The sequence below is a fragment of the Maniola jurtina genome, chromosome 22 (assembly GCF_905333055.1).
Source record: "Maniola jurtina chromosome 22, ilManJurt1.1, whole genome shotgun sequence".
Taxonomy (NCBI): Eukaryota; Metazoa; Arthropoda; class Insecta; order Lepidoptera; family Nymphalidae; genus Maniola; species Maniola jurtina.
The window spans coordinates 10,287,073-10,305,215 of record NC_060050.1 but is presented as its reverse complement, the minus strand read 5'-3'; the positions used below and the strand labels follow the sequence as shown (position 1 = coordinate 10,305,215).

At 37.7% G+C, this 18,143-nt stretch overlaps 1 protein-coding gene across 1 annotated transcript; it reads right to left on the bottom strand.

Moving 5' to 3' along the window:
* Positions 1-406: 406 nt before the first annotated feature.
* LOC123876968 (organic cation transporter protein-like) lies at positions 407-16,792 on the bottom strand. The gene is made up of 5 exons (XM_045923430.1): positions 16,600-16,792; positions 11,039-11,523; positions 3,742-4,149; positions 2,696-2,939; positions 407-2,016 (listed from the first exon to the last, which is right to left on the bottom strand). Exons 2-5 carry the CDS (start codon positions 11,437-11,439, stop codon positions 1,582-1,584), a joined length of 1,488 nt encoding a protein of 495 aa, XP_045779386.1. The 5' UTR covers positions 11,440-11,523; positions 16,600-16,792; the 3' UTR covers positions 407-1,581.
* Between the last annotated feature and the right edge of the window lie 1,351 nt (positions 16,793-18,143).

The following is an 18,143-nucleotide window of genomic DNA, read 5'->3' as shown; positions in this document are numbered from 1 at the left end:
CTGGTGCGCGCAGTTCGCGGACAACTCGACGGCAGTGGGCGCGAACATGACGTGCTACGCCGACTGCGCGACGTACGCGTACGACAGCGCGCCCTTCGAGAACACCATCATCACGGAGTGGGCGCTGGTGTGCGAGCGCACGTGGATGGCGAGCTTCGCGCAGATGGTGCTGCAGCTGGGTAGCCACGGCCCAAGCCTCCCACCAGACAAATCAGAGAAAATTTAGAAATTATAAAATTTCAAACTTCCCGGGAATCGAACCCGAGAAGTCTCACTTATAAGACCACATGCTAACCACTGCGCCAGGAAAGGTCAACAAAGAAGGCCTATTTAGATGTCGAGCAAAAGAAGTAGACACGCAAATATTAATTATTATATTTCTTACTAGGTTTATCAATAATAAGAATCATTGTTGTATCGTTTAATATCAAAGTCATTAAACTATTATTATTAGCACAAAAACTTATCCTAAATATTATTTTAATAATACAGTAAGTATCCTAGTAATAATTCTTAGGCTCGAGGCACATTGTGGCAAGTTGAAGCGCAGCTCCGCGTCTTTCCTATTAAGTATCGCTAAAATGATTACAAAATTAATTTGAACTCTGTTTATCTACTCCAATATACGTTAAGCCTTATGAATATAATTAGAAGACAGATTCACAGTTCTCTCCACTCTGTCTTTTATAGCTCGTAATATTAAGATGATAGCTAATAATTAGGTGTTTGTTTTGAAAATTAGCCTTAAGCTCCGGCTACACGCTCCGTCTCAGCTGAGAGCTTACCTGCACAAGCCACTTTGGGCAGTTAAGTGTTGACGGCAAGACCGTGCAATTCCAAAACTGCTAAAGATTGGACTGCGCAGTTCTTGGTCTTGGCTGTGCAATTTTAACTGCGCAGGCAAGACGGAGCGTATAGATGGAGCGTTAGATACATCAATAGAATTACTTATCGAAATCTTAAACTTATTAATCACAATATCCTGTAGCATCTTGACAGGCATATTCACAATTTCTTACGTACCTACCTAAAGTCATTCAGCTGTTGTGTTTGTACCTACATAATATCCAAGTCAATGACGTGCAAGCCAGTGTATTAATCATTACTTACACTTAGAGCAACACCTTATCTCTCTAGGATTCTACTGGTGACGCAACCAATCACGCGACCGACAAATTGTGTACTGGAGGGTACCTCACGTAGTGTACGCTTGGTTACGCAACCAATTTGCGGCGGTCAGGTTTCTTTGGTCAGAAAATAGAATAGTATAGTATTTTTATTTAACTTTTTTTACGTCATACTAAAAGTAGTGTTAAATCTTCGACGTTTATTTTGAAACTGATGATCCTGGTGTCTGTTCTAGTTTCTCGTTTGTAAGCTCAAGGCACGAGGGTAGCGCGACCGCTGGCGTCGCCTTGGTGTCCTAGTGATATATTGCTTTATAGGTTTAATTGCATTAATGTAGATACATTGCACTGTCGCACAACGCTATGATTTTACATTCACTGTACTTACTAGTACGCACTTTTCCAATCTAATGCAACTGGAAATTAATCAACGATAAGCTCCCATTTGTCAAAATTACGCACTATCTTTAAGGTCTTTCATACTATCAGGCAACGCTGTGCCCTTAGTCTCTGGCAGCAACAGACAGACCAGCGCACCCGCGAGCGGCGCCAGGCCAAAGATGACAGTCGGCATCCACGGCACCGTCTTGGACAGATCCGCCACGAACGGCGCTATCATGGATCCGACGCGCATGCTCGTCGAACATGCTCCCATGCCCATGTTCCTCACAACTGTAGGAAATAGTTCTGACGTATAAATGTAGATGCAAGTACACACTATGGATACGCAACTGACTCCAATGCATCCTAATGTTAGAGTGATCCAGAATGTGTCAGGTACCACTCCTAAAGTAAGGACGCAAAGGCCGCCTAAAGCCAAAAATGTGACGACCGCGGCTTTGCGTCCAATATGTTTCAGTAGCCATACTGAAATCAGAATTGCTGGTATCTGAAAAGGGAGAAAACATTTGTTATTCAAAATAAGTTTAAAGATTACCTATAACTAAAACTAACAATAGCTCGAAGCTTCGCTCCGGTGGAAAATTTGGAAAAAATCTGGCCTTATTCCTTGTTTACTTTATGTAAGGCAATCTCTGTACCTTTGTAGATAATAAGAAAAGACTTAGTCACTGACTTACTTATGCAAGGGTTTTTCAGCGATGAAGTCTTTTCTTTTATAGTATGAGAATACGGCAAGTTGGACATTGGAAAAGTTCATTGAAATGATTTGGCACGACGAAAAGCCCCAAAACAAGAGAAGAAAAACAGATTACATCAATCTGACTATTGAGACTAGGTACCTATAGGAGAAAAGTTCGCACAATCGCACAATTTTAAAGAATATTGAACTTTTGAGGCCTTGGTCGAGTTTTATCCAGAATAATACATACGTGTTTATAATGTTCATTATAGTTTTTGTGCTAGACGTTACAAAACAAAGCAATGCTAGGTACCATATGGAGAGCCAGGTTTCTCAAACATGACAATCTTAAAAGGGTTAAAAGGCAGTTTTGGAACCTGTCGATAATTTAAACCGTACATGGGTTTTAATCAACGATCAAAAACAGCAGGACTAAATCCAAGAATAATATAATAGGATCAATATTATACCTTGTAAATAAACTAACCTGGATTGACCCAACAATTGCCACAATGAGAAAAGGATCCGAACTGGTCTGGCTAACGTACTGATTAAAGCCAAAGTACGTGAACCCGGAGATCATCCAAATAATGCAAGAAGCCACAGTTTTGAGGAGCAGGTCAACTTTGAATAGATCGCTGTAGTTCAACTTCGCCGCAGTGGTTATGTCTTTTATGTCTTCAGACATCTTCTTTAACGTTTCCTCGATTTTTGAAGTGGGTAGACCATTCCTGAAAGTGAAATAATATACTTAGCAGATTATAGAGATAGATTTCACGGGAATTGACTCTTTTGTGTGAATAAATTGAGAATTGTCTTGTAACTCTGGATTTATTCAATGCATTTGATCAACTCAAGCATTCTTCTTTGAAACACTATTACAGAAATAGTTACCTAATTTTAGATCATCAAATAGTGTCGACTACTGTCGACCTGTTGGTTAGTTATTATTATAAAATAACTAAAGTTAGTTAAATAGTTTTATTCTTCGCCTATGAAATCCACTGTTATGGCACTGAGTTAGTGTTTTGTCTTTCTTAAAATCAAGAGCAACTTTGCGTACTTATTCTGGAGTATCTTCGGCGGTATAATCTTGTCTAGCTTAGGGTTGATTCACTTTGGAAGCGAATAGGAGCGAATTTTTAAAATTTTACCTAATAAGTAGATCATACCCTTATCTACCACATAAACCAAAAACTTGCCCAAATGAACAATTCGTGAGAATGTGCGCGAATTCTGAATTTTTTTCTCGGTAGAAATTGGCGCTTTACATTGTGGATGTGCTCCGTTTTTTTTTTTATTCGCTTGAATTCGCTGCCAATTACACTAAAGCGTAGGGTAGAAAATTCAAATCGCGATGCGATGGCCGACGACTTCATGAACTGTAACTGCGTGCGACGCGACGTGATAAGCCGCACAGCGCGTTCTTACGCGTTATAAATTCGCTTCGTGTATCACCGCGGTTATGTGTTTAGGTCCTTACACCAGAAGTGAAACTTACGAATGTTTATTAGAAAAAAAATAGTTGCTTACATGGTCGCAGCTCTGGTCACAATCTTGGTCGCCTGCTCGACTCTTCCCACGCTCACCAACCACCGCGGGGACTCCGACAGCACGAAGAAGTAGCCCAAATATATCAACGGGGGCACCGCCATAGCCAGGCTGTACGTATTCCAACTTCTATAGTAATACGCGAAAATCGGTGTCGTTATATGCCCAATCATAAACGGGATTTGAAAGAGACAACCACATAACTCTCTGTACTTCGTCCCAACCGTTTCCATAACCATGACGAAAGAGATGACCATAGTTCCAGCAGTTGCTACTCCTAAGAAGAATCTGAGGACTGTGAAGGTGATGTAGTCTTTAGGGAACGAGACGGCGAATCCGGTTGCTATGACAGCGGTGATTGATACTAGAAATGTGTTCTTTCTGCCGTATCTGAAAAAGAAATACACAGAAATACATTTTTAGAGTTTCGTGTTTGCAGGGAAAAAAAGTCCTAAGGGAAATATCGTCCTTTAGTCGTTCTTAGATGAATTGTTTTGTACTTGGGTACTTTCCATTATCAGCGGAGGGCCGTCTGTTGTGGGGCGCTCTCACAAAGGTCTATGTCCAACAGTGGACGAAACAGCGTTAAACTACCTCGCGTTAAATTAATTTCATTATTTCTAATATTTTTAGCTATCAATAGTTCAATTATTTTCCTTGTTTGGCCAGTGGTACGTTAAGATACGGATCTTGTAACAGGAAAAAATATTCTGAATGATTATTTATATTATTATCCGCGATTTTATGACGCTCCACCTACGATCTAAGTATATTATACCTATACACATACAATATTATATCCATTCAATACAATAGTTCAAACGCGTTCGACACATTAGCAGCCTTCTCCCTAGACTTAGCGTTTTCCCACCTAGGTGAGGTCTACTTTGCTGTTTTAAAAAAAAATCGCTTGAACCGTTCAGTAGTTACAAGCCGACATAGAATAGGATATACATAAATACAGTTCAAACACATAACCCTCCTTTGGGCTTCGCCACAGTCGAGTAAAAAGGAGGAAGTTTCTAAATTCGTCGGAATTTTTTTATTTTTAATGTATGCTCCCCGATTACTCCAAGACGCCTGGGCTGATTTGGAACATTCTTTTTTTGTTTGAAAGGGTATGCTTTCCAGGCGGTCCCATATTTTGGTGAAGAACTGATGAATGTCTTCGAAGATAATGGATACATTACGTTATTTAGGTTATTCACGCCGTTATATTGTTACGGTAATTAATACCATGTTTAAAGCTTGTATTTATAAATGATTCGTGTAGAAATTACGTTAACAGTCGTTAAAGCATAACACTTATCTACCGTTTTAAATCATAATTACTTAATTTGTTCTAATTCATCAAATATTTGGCGCATATTGCCATAGGTCCAAAATTTTGTTATTGAGTTTCTCTGATGCATATTAATTAAGTATATGCATGCATACTTAATTAATATGCATTGTGGAAGGTAAAAATAGGAGAGGAAGACCAAGAGCAAAGAAAAAAGTTGTTTGCGTGAAAGAGGATATGCGTGTCCTTATCCTGCACCATAAGGATCTAATGCGTTGAAAAAGCGAGTGGAAGATGGCAAATAGATATGTAACCCCTGACATCGCTGATTTATCGATAAATCAATAAAAAAATCAATAATAGGTATTTTTAGCAATTAGTCACTGTCTACATTTAGTGTTTATTTGTATTTTTTACTGATAAAATAGTAATCTACAAACAATTTTATTGGAGACCGTATAGCTTGTGTTCTTTTATCAAATTGATACCAGAACTCGTTTAAAAAATGATTAAGGGGCAGGTTTTGCTTTTAATACATGCCTGAAGTAAATACTAAGGGCCGGCGCACATATGGCGGAGCGCGGCGGAGCGCAGAGCAGAGCATGCCCGCGAAGTTTTCTAATCGCGTGACACATTACGCGAATTTCTACCAGAGAATGCGCGAGCACGCGCCGGACTGCGCGCGGATGCGCGAGTATCCGCACGGAAGCACAATTGATTTTAGATAATATTATTTCAATGATGACAATGTCGATAATACTTTGTGAAAAATGCTCTGCGCTGCGCTCCGCCATATGTGTGCCGGCCCTTAGTCTCAAAGTTTGGGGGTTCCGTAATTCCGTACCCGAAGAGTGCCAACGGGACCCTATTACTAAGACTCCGCTGTCCGTCCGTCAGCGGGCTGTATCTCGTGAACCGTAATAAGTAGAGAGCTGAAATTTTCACAGAATGTTTATTTCTATTGCCGCTATAACATCAAATAATAAACATTTCATAACTCAAAATTTAAAAACCCCCGACACAAACACCTCTATAAGAAAACTAGAAAAGAGCTGATATAGCTTTCAAACGGCTGAACCGATTTTCTTCGATTATAGCTAAGAACAGTCTCGATCAAGCCACTTTTCAAACAAAAAAAACCTAATTAAAATCGGTTCATTCGTTTAGGAGCTACGATGCCACAGACAGATACACAGATACACACGTCAAACTTATATAACACCCCTCTTTTTGGGTCGGGGGTTAAAATGGTATAATTGTAATATCTAAGATTTTCTATTGGTCAAATAGGAAGTACTTAGGTACCTACGGCTAAAGAATTCACTCGACCTCAAAGACCTCATACCTACTCTAGAGCCTGAAGTATGGAGGCACTTTACATTCGTATCATTTTGTTTGCTCAAGGCTTCAAATTAAATGCCACGATACTTTCACAACTACCGTTGGCATTTTTATAATTTAAAATATCAGCTGTGCTTATCTAAATAATAATATAATTAATTAATAGTAATTAATTAATACCTGTGAGACAATGTTTGCGCTTATTTTGAAAACAAAATTTTTAAGCGTTCTTTATTTATTTAGATACCCTTACCTACTTTTTGCTTTACCTACTTATGGGAATCATCATGATTGTCATCATGATCAACCCATTGCCAGCCTAATACTACTGAGCTCAGTGTAGTAGTAGTAGACTCAGTACTGAGCTCGGTTTTCTTCTCAGATAAGAAAAGTTTAGGCCACGGTCTGCCTCGTGCGGATTGGCAAACTTAACACCTTTAAAAGCATCTCAGAATCTATACTAATAAATAAAATCGAAGTGTCTGTCTGTAATCTGTCTGTAATTTCGAAATAACTACCTCATATTAAGCTCATATGGTTATTTGAACGATACCAACACTGAATAACACGTTTTTAAAATTTTTGTCTGTCTGTCTGTCTGTCTGTCTGTTTGAAAAGGCTAATCTCCGGAACGGCTGAACCGATTTTGACGGGATTTTCACAGACAAGTTGAGTATTGACCAGGGCGTAAAATAGGCTACTTTTTTAACCGACTTTCAAAAAGGGAGTTGTGTTTTTCTACCTATGTACACCGAAATCTCCGAGATTTCTGAACCGATTTGCGTAATTTTTTTTTTAATCGATAGAGAAACTTTGCGACATTGTTTCATAAAAAATTTGGAGTCCAACTCCTCAATCCTGATGCTGCAGGGGATCTGACCAATCCACGCGAGCGAAGCTGCGGGCATCAGCTAGTACATAATAAGTACCTACTTAGTACATGACATTATGGAGAACTCTTAAGTATGCAGGTTTCCTCACGATGTTTTCCTTCACCGTTAAAGCAAGAGATATGTATTTGATTGCTCCGAAAAGTTAATTACTTCAGCAGTCCTCGGCTTCGAATTGGCCTTCCAATAATACTCGACCAGTAATCGCTTTATTTCAGGCCTGGACTGTAATGTACTATTTACCACCATTGATTTTGGAAGCGCCACATCACCTCTGGCTTTCAGGAAAACATGTAGTTTTATCTTAGAATGATAGTTTGATTGATTGACGAGTAAGATCTATCGTTTTATCATCCGATATCGACGATAACAATACTAAAGTTATGTTTCACTAATCTATTGTTTGATGATCGAGATTTAGAGCTCTCCTAGAAGTTTTGTTATATAACGCTATCATAAAAAAACCGCCCAAGTGCGAGTCAGACTCGTGCACTAAGGGTTCCGTACTCGGGTATTTTTCCAATTTTTTGCACGATAACTCAAAAACTATTATGAATTAAAATAAATAAAAATCTGTTTTAGAATGTACAGGCAAATAAATCACTTTGAAATGATACCCCACTTTGTATCTTACTTTGAAAAAAGTAACGACAAATTCAGGTTTTTCGGATTTTTTCCTTTACTTGCGTAAGACCTACCTATCTGCCAAATTTCATGATTCTAGGTTAACGCGAAGCACCCTATAGGTTTTCTTGACAGACACAACAGACAGACAGACAGACATGCTAAGCCGCGGACGGACGGAAATGGCGATTCCTTGCTTTCGTACTGAACCCTAACAAGCCAAATCCCACTTATAGGTAGTAGGTAGGTATCTTATCGTAACATCAGCTAGTGTAAGATTCTTCTAGAATAAGTATAATAGCGTCATAAAAAATGTACCTACCTACCTATTTAGGTACCTGTTGTATTCCGTACATGAAGTATGTTTTAGGCCGCCTCTACACATAACCAGCGCATTCGCCAACGCGCTTGCGATGCGCTTGCCAACGCGCTTGTGAATAATCCACACATTGGAAGGTCGTTCAGTATGGTTTGGTTCGGGCCAATGTGCGGACGGATTCAAAATGGATGTTGAGTCGCTAACAGCTACAGCTGTATATTTATTCACAGCTTATAATTACTTTGTTAATGTGTACGTTAAGTTAGGTGTTAATTCGCTGCAAGAAGAAAACGTGCACTCTTGATCGCAGCTCCGAGCAAACTAATCGTGCGACCAATGTGTGGATGGTGCGCCAAACTTGCGACAAGTGTCCTTTGATGTTGCCGACACCGCGCGGCATGCTCGCAAGCGTGCCAGCCAACGTTCAAATACCTACCGCCAATGCGTCAACGCCCGTTCTACATATTGGGCCAGTGGCTGGGCCAGCGCGCTTGCCAACACGTTGCCCTATGTGTAGAAGCGGCATTATAAAGTAACAAGTGGCTTGCTAGGTTTTTGCAATGTATTTTCATAACGATAAAACGCATAAATGTCAAGTGTATTTACTTACGAGTATAAGGAAGATTTATTTCGGGTCGTCGACTCGCAAGTCGTAATTCAGCCAATATAGGTACTTAGGTAGGTACTTATTCAGAGTTCAGACACTGCTAGCGAATTAATATTGAAGGTACCAAACAATGACTAACTACGTCAAATTCAAATTCAAATCATTTTTATTCAAGTAAACTTTTACAAGACTTCGTCTGTGATGGCGTTTGCTGGCGCGCGTGCTGTGCTTGTTTGGAGTGTTTTTTTGTTAAGAGTGGCTGGTTTTTGTGTTAGTTGGTGTTTTTTGGTGGTGGAACTGACTGGGAAGCGCTCTAGGGAGGCGCCGCGCGTGTGTCGGCGGGCGCCGGCGCAGACGGAGTCCATACTTGTATAAATTCAATAACTTGAAAATATCTACACACTTGACATTGGCTTATCAGAGTAAAGCCAGATTTAAAGAAAAAAAAAAAACTTTTACAAGTGCTTTCAAATCGTCAAAATAATCTACCACTGGTTCGGAATGCTGTTCGCATTCCGAACCAGTGGTAGAGTCGTCATGATTGAACTTCAAATTCCAACTTCTCAACCCTGATGCTGCAAGGTAGTACTGCACTCATATGCTATGAGGATTTTGGATGGTGAATAATTGATATTATAGGTACCAACGTAAACCAACACAAACGGGATGCATCTCAGTTTAAGTTTTAAGTATTGACTATTATTATAATAAAACAATACTTAATTATTTCAAATAATAATAGCTATAGCTGCAAAATAGCAAACAGATCGTAAATCAAGAATCGTGCACAATAAAACCAAAAACAAATCGAGGCTAATAATAATTTTGTAATATAACCATCGAAATAACGCTTATAATAACCGTTAAAATTGGATTTTATGAAACGCTATAATGAAGACAGGTAGATATTTACTTCCTATATTTTTTGCAATTAACCTAGGCAAAAAAATGCCTACGTGCTGAATTTAGAATTTCCCTAAATTTAAAGTCGGTTTAAAATAAAAATTAGGTAGGTTAGTACCTTTTTTTTTCTCTCTTGTCTGGCTTTACAAAGATTAGCCAATGTCAAGTTTGTAGTTATTTGTAACTAGTTAAACTATACAAGTATGGACCCCGTCTGTGCCGGCGCTCGCCGACATACGCACGGCACCCCCTTAGAGCGCTTTCCAGTCAGTTTTAACAAAAAAAAAAACACTCCAAAAGGGCAGAGCACGCCCGCCAGCTAACACCAACACAGACGAAGTCCAGGTTAGTACCTATTACATTAGATTCGTGTTTTTTTATGATTAGTAGGTAGTAGGTACCTAGTTATTAGGTGCTTATTATTTTCAAGAGTCAGATTTGAGTAGATAAAACAATAACATGATTGATAAAATTACAACAAATGTTACAAAAAATTGATTGGTCGGAAAAACCTATGAAGATTGCTATCGGTAACCTACAATACAATAGATAGATACTAGATACCTACCTATGTGTTTTTTTATCACGCGGATTTTCGTGAAATAAAAACTTGAACAAGACATCATTGTTAAAGTTTTTTATTGAAAATATTCTCGTTTTTTTTACATGAACACTTTTTCGTTAGTCATTTAATTCGGTATCTTCTTTAACCATCTCTTTAGTGTTACACTTCTTCATCTAGAACTAGAGGATGCCCGCGACTTCGTCCGCGTGGATTTAGGTTTTTAAAGATCCCGTGGGAACTGATTAATTTTCTGGGATAAAAAGTTGCCTATGTCAATTACACAGACGCAAGCTACCTCGATACTTTTCATACAAATCGTTTAAGCGGATGGGTCTTTAGGAATCCCGTGGGAACTCTGATTTTCTGGGATAAAAAGTAGCCTATTTCCGACCCAGGGATATAAGCTAACCCTGTACCTTTCGTCAGAATCGGTTAAACTGTTGGGCCGTGAAAAGGTGGCAGACAGATAGACAGACATTCTTTCGCTTTAATAATATTATCCATATCCATACTTACGGGATTCCTAAAGACCCACCATCCGCTCAACCGATTTGTATGAAATTCGGTACTAACCGAGGTAGCTTGCGTCCATGTTAATGACATGGACAACTTTTTATCCCGGAAAACCAAAGAGTTCCCACGGGATCTTCAAAAACCTACATCCACGCGGACGAAGTTGCGTGTACTCTAGTAGTATAATGTACTCGTAGTATAGTATGGAAGAAGTTTGGATCTAGGAAAAGCTTACCTGTCGGAGAGGAATCCGAACAAGACGCTGCCGATCAAGACGCCCAGCTGCAGCACCATCTGCGCGAAGCTCGCCATCCACGTGCGCTCGCACACCAGCCCCCACTGCGTGATGATGGTGTTCTCGAAGGGCGCGCTGTCGTACGCGTACGTCGCGCAGTCGGCGTAGCACGTCATGTTCGCGCCCACTGCCGTCGAGTTGCCCGCGAACTGCGCGCACCAGAACACCAGGTTCGGGGTCAGGAATATGATCGCCATTTGCACCCATCCTGACGACAGCTTCACCAGCGATACCGTCGCTATCACTATCAACTGCCATTTGCCGAATTGTCCGATCAAATTCGCCAAGGCATCCTCCTTTTTGATTTGAGTGGACTGTACTGATAGTATTCGCTGGACCATTATGCCGCTATGGGATCTTGTTGTTCGTGATGATGCGTAGGATACGCCTTTACGACGGAAGCATTATTAACGTTGTGTTGATATCTGTAATGATAAATATTGATACATTGATGCAACATATTAATTGTTATATTATTATAGCTCTAACAAGGTGTCAATGCCCGCGACTTCGTCGATGGGTATATTATATGAAATTGTTTTTTAAAAATCTGGGAGAACCGGAATTTAATTGCAATCGGGAAGCACGGAGTCCGTCAGGCCAGTCCGGTTTAACTTAATTTAGCTACTCGTATGTAGGTATCTATTGGAATGTTTATTCCAATTTTTTCCACGGGCAGTTCTGTTGACCAATTTTGTTTAAATATTTAATTTAGAGTAGTATTGGTCTGTACGTGTACCTAATTAATTCCCAACTGTTGGTTAGTACCAACAGTCCTCTAAATATGGTTAGCACCGATACACAACCTACGTCGGACTAAAATTTTGCTTTCAATCTCGTTTTTAGTTTCCAAATTCAATCCATTTTAAATTCTATCGAGGTCCGTTCATCGGTTCGACCGGGAAAAGGCTATAAACCGACAAACAGGTACACTATACTTCTTATATTTATAGTGTAATATGTATCTATATTAAAATACGTCTCAAAGAATCTCTTGGGAATGCTGCATCTGTAATCACGTGCACTGAAACAACCTGATAATGATTTTCATAACTCTTTGTTTCGTCATGCTCTAAGTGGCAATATAATATTAAGTATTTACGAGTATTAGTAGTGAAAGATTTAGTTTAATTACTCAATAGATGATTACTATTCATTCCATCTATACTATAAATCTTATTATAAAGAGGTGGAGTTTGTAAGTTTGTTTGTGGGTGATAATCTCTGGAACTACTGAACTAATTTTGAAAATTCTTGTAACATGTTGTAACACTAGAAAGCTACATTATGCCTGAGTAACAGGCTATATTTTATATCTATATATCGTTTTTTTTCCCGTAGATACCATGTATTTTTTTTTTATTAGTGAAATATTAACAAACAAGGTAGTAATTAAAATACCATCTTAAGTTAGTTCATTCCACGTTTAACGAATTTACTATGACCTCTAGAATGTTTATTATGATAGTTAAAAACTTATTTAGCATAACTATTAAGTATGCATAATTTTGCAGTCATTGAAGATCACCATACCTATATATAAGGATATTTGCAACTCAAATGTAAATCTGGAAGAATAACAGTCTTAAAATACTTCCTTGGGCAATTCCAAAATTAGGAACAATATTAAAAATATAGGTGCTTTGGCTGGTAATGTATAGCTTCTAATTCACGCATTTGTATCGTTGTTGTGATAGAAAAGTGTGTAGATGGTATGAAGACTTTTTCATCTTTTGTGAAGTGTAAAATCCATCCATACATACATCCATCCGTATAATATTATAAATGCGAAAACGTATCTGTCTGTCTGTTACCTTCCACCGCTTTTACTTTTTTGACAAAAAAAAGCCTGCATTCCGGGGATGAACATAAACTTTTTGCCCCGGAAAATTAAACAGATTCCACGGGTTTTAAAATAAAACATAACACTTCATTCATCAAAATGGAATCTAGGCACTACAGTGGAACACACATAAATACAAATCAACATACATACATACATAGACTGCTAAAATCATAACCCTTCCTTTCGGCTTTGCCGTAGTCGGGTAAAAAGTAAGAGCAGCTATCTTATTTTATAAGTAGGTATCTCTACCTAGGTTTAGCTAATCTGCTAAGCACTAAGTCATGGACGACCACTATGTTGTTTAAATATTCTGAGTTTTAAGTATGTAGGTCGTATGATAATTTTCTTATCCTACCTACTATGTTTGATATAGATTAAACTATGAAGCGTCGGTACTAGGTATAATAATACAATTTTTTTATTTTTTTTCGTTTAATTTTAGAAAATTAGTTTTTGGAAGGGACGTCTAATTGGTAGGTATTGTTAGTCATTTTTAACCCCCGACCCAAAACGAGAAGTGTTTTAAGTTTGACGTGTGTATCTGTGTATGTGTCTGTGGCATCATAGCTCCTAAACTAATGAATCGATTTTAATTTAGTTTTTTTATTTGAAAGGTGGCTTAATCGAGAGTGTTCTTAGCTATAGTCCAAGAAAATCGGTTCAGCCGTTTGAAAGTTATCAGCTCTTTTCTAGTTACTGTAACCTTCACTTGTTATAAATTTTTAATTTACTTGTCTACGTTGGTCTAAGGTAGGTATTCGTTTTATACGGTATCGAAGTATTAAGTCATCTACCTCCATTTGGGGGGTCTAGGGTTCGATATCGGGCATGCATCTATATCCTATATTCATCCAAAACACAAAGAACCGAATATTTCTTTTGTGAGCTAGAGCATCGCATTTAACCAGAAAGAAAATCTCGAAAGAAAAAATGAAAATTGTTGGACGGAAAGTCGTATTTATTCAATAGTGGGCCTGCAATGGGTTGAAATGATGATGATGATCCATAATTTTTCGAATTCAAAACAAAAGTTGCAAAAGCTCGAATTTTGTTTATATCATGTGCCTCGTAGTCTTAGACCCGTGTTATTGTGCAATACGTTTACGATATAACAATATTTTATTCACGAAAGGTTAAACTTTATAAAAAAGTTTATAAAGCATTGTTGAAGTGATGTAAGTAGACGTTTTGGTAAACTTTGAGTTATTGCATGGTTAAAATATGACCTTTAACTTTATACATAGGAGAATAATATGGGCATTTATATAATAATCCTTATTTTTTTATTGATCGAGCGAAGTCAGAGTCAGAGAGTTTATCAGAGAGTCAAATTATATCTATTTCCATTCCCAGCAAAATCCGTCGAGTAGTTTTTGCGTGAAGGAGTAACACACATACATACACACAAACTTTTGCCTTCATAATATTACTGTGATGTGATGACAAAGAATAAAATACGGGATAGACTTTAGAAACAAAGGGCTACCTTATCACTCTAGTGATCTCTTCCAGGCAGAACTTATAGAACTGTTAAACGGTGCATGTGCAGTGCACTCTATATTCCCCTTCTCTCATATTCCGATAGGACGGAAATCCAACACCACCGGAGAGAAATCAGGAGCAGGACCGTCAGCTTTATGTGCTCTGCTATGTTGTGGGAAGGATAAACCACCTTAGTTATACAAAGTTGCCCTGCAGGCATACCACTAACCCAATACCTAACAATTTTTGGCCCGACTCGGGAATCGAAACCAGGACCTCGTCATCCGCAATCGGACATTCTAATCACTAGACTAGACTACAGTAAATAAAAAGTATTTAAGTATAGTTTTTGTTGTCTAAATATATTATGTACTTACTTATAATATTACTTATAATATTTATTAATTAGCTACTACTACTCATCAAAGTCATACTATCACGAAGTTGATGGATATAAATGATTGACGTGTATTTGACCTGAAGATACGAGTAGGTACTTGTAGATTTCTGAGGTCCAAGAACCTGCTAAGATAGGGTCAGTGAACGGTTAAAGAAATAAGAAGATGATTGAATTTAAACCTTTTTGTCCAGTAGGTAATTATTAAAATACTGTGAACAGTTATTTAATTTTATGTCAGGTTAATAAGTAAGTATAGGTACCTTGTCCTAACGATTACCTACATAGGTATAGCTAAGTTCATTACTGAACTTCAGTCAAGAGTTTTAAAGTTACACAAGCTCAAAGCTCATTATTGTTAATTGAACATCTGAAAAGAGCAACCGCCGAGTTTCTGGCTGGTTCTTCTCAGCAACGGGCATTCCGAATGCAATGGTAGATTCTTTTAACGGTTCAAATCACTTGCACAAAAGTTTGTTTGAGTAAAGAAATCTGCAGCACCTCCGACCGCATTTCCTCTTACAAACCTACATTAACTTATACCTAAACTAATATTTTTAAACATGTAGAATAAAAAGTTAGAAATACTATAAAAATAGTAAGGTGTAGAGAAGTTGTAGAGAAAACGTTTGAAAGAAATGTTTTGTTGGCGTCATTTCGGAGGCCATGGTCAAAAATATTTGAGTCGGCTAAAAATCGGTCCTTGAATTAATATGCTATAGATATTTTATCAGGTAGGTTAATGATTACAGTAATTTATTTTATTGCTGTTGTATTAATATAACTGGTTTTAATTGAATACCTAAATCATACCAAATTTGAATGTTTATTAGTTTATTAGACTATGCCCGCGATTTCGTCCGCGTGGATTGTTTTTAAAAATCGGGATGAAAATTGACATCTATGTCCGTCTCCGGGATACAACTTATCTCTGAAGTTTGCGTCCGTCAAAATTGAGGATAGAGTTTTTAAAAATCATGAAATACGTCGTATTTTTAATTTTTAATTGAAATCCAAAATACCTACCCAGTTTCATAGATATACCTACGAGTACCTACTTGTGACTTGAAAAATGATGGATTTTCATACAAACTGTCATGCGGATCACCCTATGCGGATTGAGCTGTGCGTTGATAAATCAGTCAGTCAGTCAGGATAATTCCTTTGTATGTAGATAAGACTTTACCACCCGGTTCGGTAAGCAGATTTTACTGACAAGAGCCGGCAAGAAACTCAACAGCTACCTGCTTACTTTTTCAACAAGTAAAATTATATTACAGTATAGTATAGTAGCTACATAAATGTGATAAATGAATATAAAACTACGAGGGCTCTCTCCGTCACTCGTTTCATACAAACGTAGTTCCAATTTCATTTGAATATTAAGCAACCAAAAACCATGAAATTTTGCAGACATATTCAAGAAAATAATATCTATGTCTGTGGTTTTCCAGATTTCTGTTAAAATATTCGGTTTCAAAGTTACGCGGTCTTAAAAGTTTACATACAAATCTTTGAGCCCCTGTAATTTCAAAACTACATATTTTTAGAAAAACTAAAACACCACAGACACAGATATTAGTTTCTAGAATATGTCTGCAAAATTTCATGAACTTTGGTTGCTTAATATTCAAATGAAATTGGAACTACGATTGTATGAAACGAGTGACGGAGAGAGCCCTGTTAAATCTTACCAAAAATTACACATTAGAATATCCACCTTTAAATCACAAAAAAATAACAAAATTCACGAACAAAACAAAAAAAACAACTCACATTCAATTAGTTCAGGGTCCCGATTTCAAAACACAAGCAGCATAAATTACGAAAAAAAAAGATATTTTAAAAAAGCCACGCTATCCTTCTAAATAAATAAACAAATGTCTCTCGTCAAGGCGAAGCAAGCACTACACAAATACTGAGGTATCTTCATAGTTTCAATTCGTAAGTGTACGACTGTTGCGGCTAAAATGTCTATCCGGACTGGTTGTGAAATATCCGGGCCAATAAACTTCTAAAAAAATAGAACTGTCAAAGCAAACATAAATGCTAAGAAAATAATATATTGTATCGTGATGACGCGTGTCGCATGATAAGTGTCTGTCCGGTCGAGTTGTAAAAAATTCGGAATAATATTCTCTACTGTGCAATGTGCATGCATGCTGTGTTGAGTATTAATTATCATATTTCCCTTAGATAAAATTGCATCTAGTTATTAATTAATGCATTAACTGTTGGCTTTCCTTAGTAAATAAAATAAAATACTATTATCTCTAAATAGTATGAGACTAGCGTCTGGTTTTAATTAATGGTAGTTAATTTACCCCCTTATAAAGCATTTTTGGGAATTCCATCACTACAGGATGAAAGTTTGTATGAAAGTCAATCATTTTCAAGTTAAATGAAAATGTATAAAAATAGGTTTTTTGGCAAAATTAGGGAAAAATGAAAATTACAAAGTAAGTAGTAGTATTTAAAGGACTCTCTCACTGATTTAAAAACATTTCACTCGTGTACTGAGGTACATATAAATGCAATTATTGCAAATACTTACATAAATTAAAAAAATTAGACTTACAATTGGAAGTCATGTAGTTTTATAAACAAGAGAAGTCACCCGTGCGAACCCGGGTTGAGTCAGCTAGTCAAATTATTATTTAAGAGTTTGTAAGAGTAGGAGAACTAGCTCCAATAAAACTCGCGCCATTGTTATTATTCATCACAGTTTATTATCAAACTTTTAACCATCTTTAATATTACTTTTATCCAAATAAACCTTTACAAATACTTTTGAATCATCAAATGAATCTACCACTGGTTCGGAACGCCTTTCCTGCCGAGAAGAACCAGCAAGAAACTCAGCGGTTGCTCTTTTCAAAGATTTGATTTACAATAAGATTCGATTTACAATATTTTAACCGAAATTACATTTAACCGTCAAACTTAAACGAACAAATTTGAAAGAAGTTAAGAAACTCAACATTTAAACCAAAGTTACAATTAACTGTCAAACTAAACCGAATAAATTAAAAAGGTAGACAAATTCAACGTGTTATCACTTCGACTGTCGATAATAGAATGCCGCTCCGCTTGTGTGTTGTTTCGGATTGACTATGCTGCGTAGGCCCTACTGGCCGCTACAGCGTCACCGGGGGGGGTGGCAAGCGCGAAGCTCCGCCTGGGATGAGCCCTAGGGCTCGAAGAAAATAGATGTAGAGGTCGGAGGCAACGTCCTCCTAAGGGCGCCTCCTGTGAGGCTCGGACCACGGCTTAGGCTGACGTTGGGATGGGTGGATTGGTCGGACTAGCTAGTCCACACG

Coding starts and splice junctions, on each gene's coding strand:
- LOC123876968 (XM_045923430.1), bottom strand. CDS start 11,439: ATGGTCCAGCGAATACTATCAGTACAGTCCACTCAAATCAAAAAGGAG. Junction 4,150..11,038: donor TTCGGATTCCTCTCCGACAG/GTAAGCTTTTCC, acceptor TTTCTTTTTCAG/ATACGGCAGAAAGAACACAT. Junction 2,940..3,741: donor GTGACCAGAGCTGCGACCAT/GTAAGCAACTAT, acceptor TTTCACTTTCAG/GAATGGTCTACCCACTTCAA.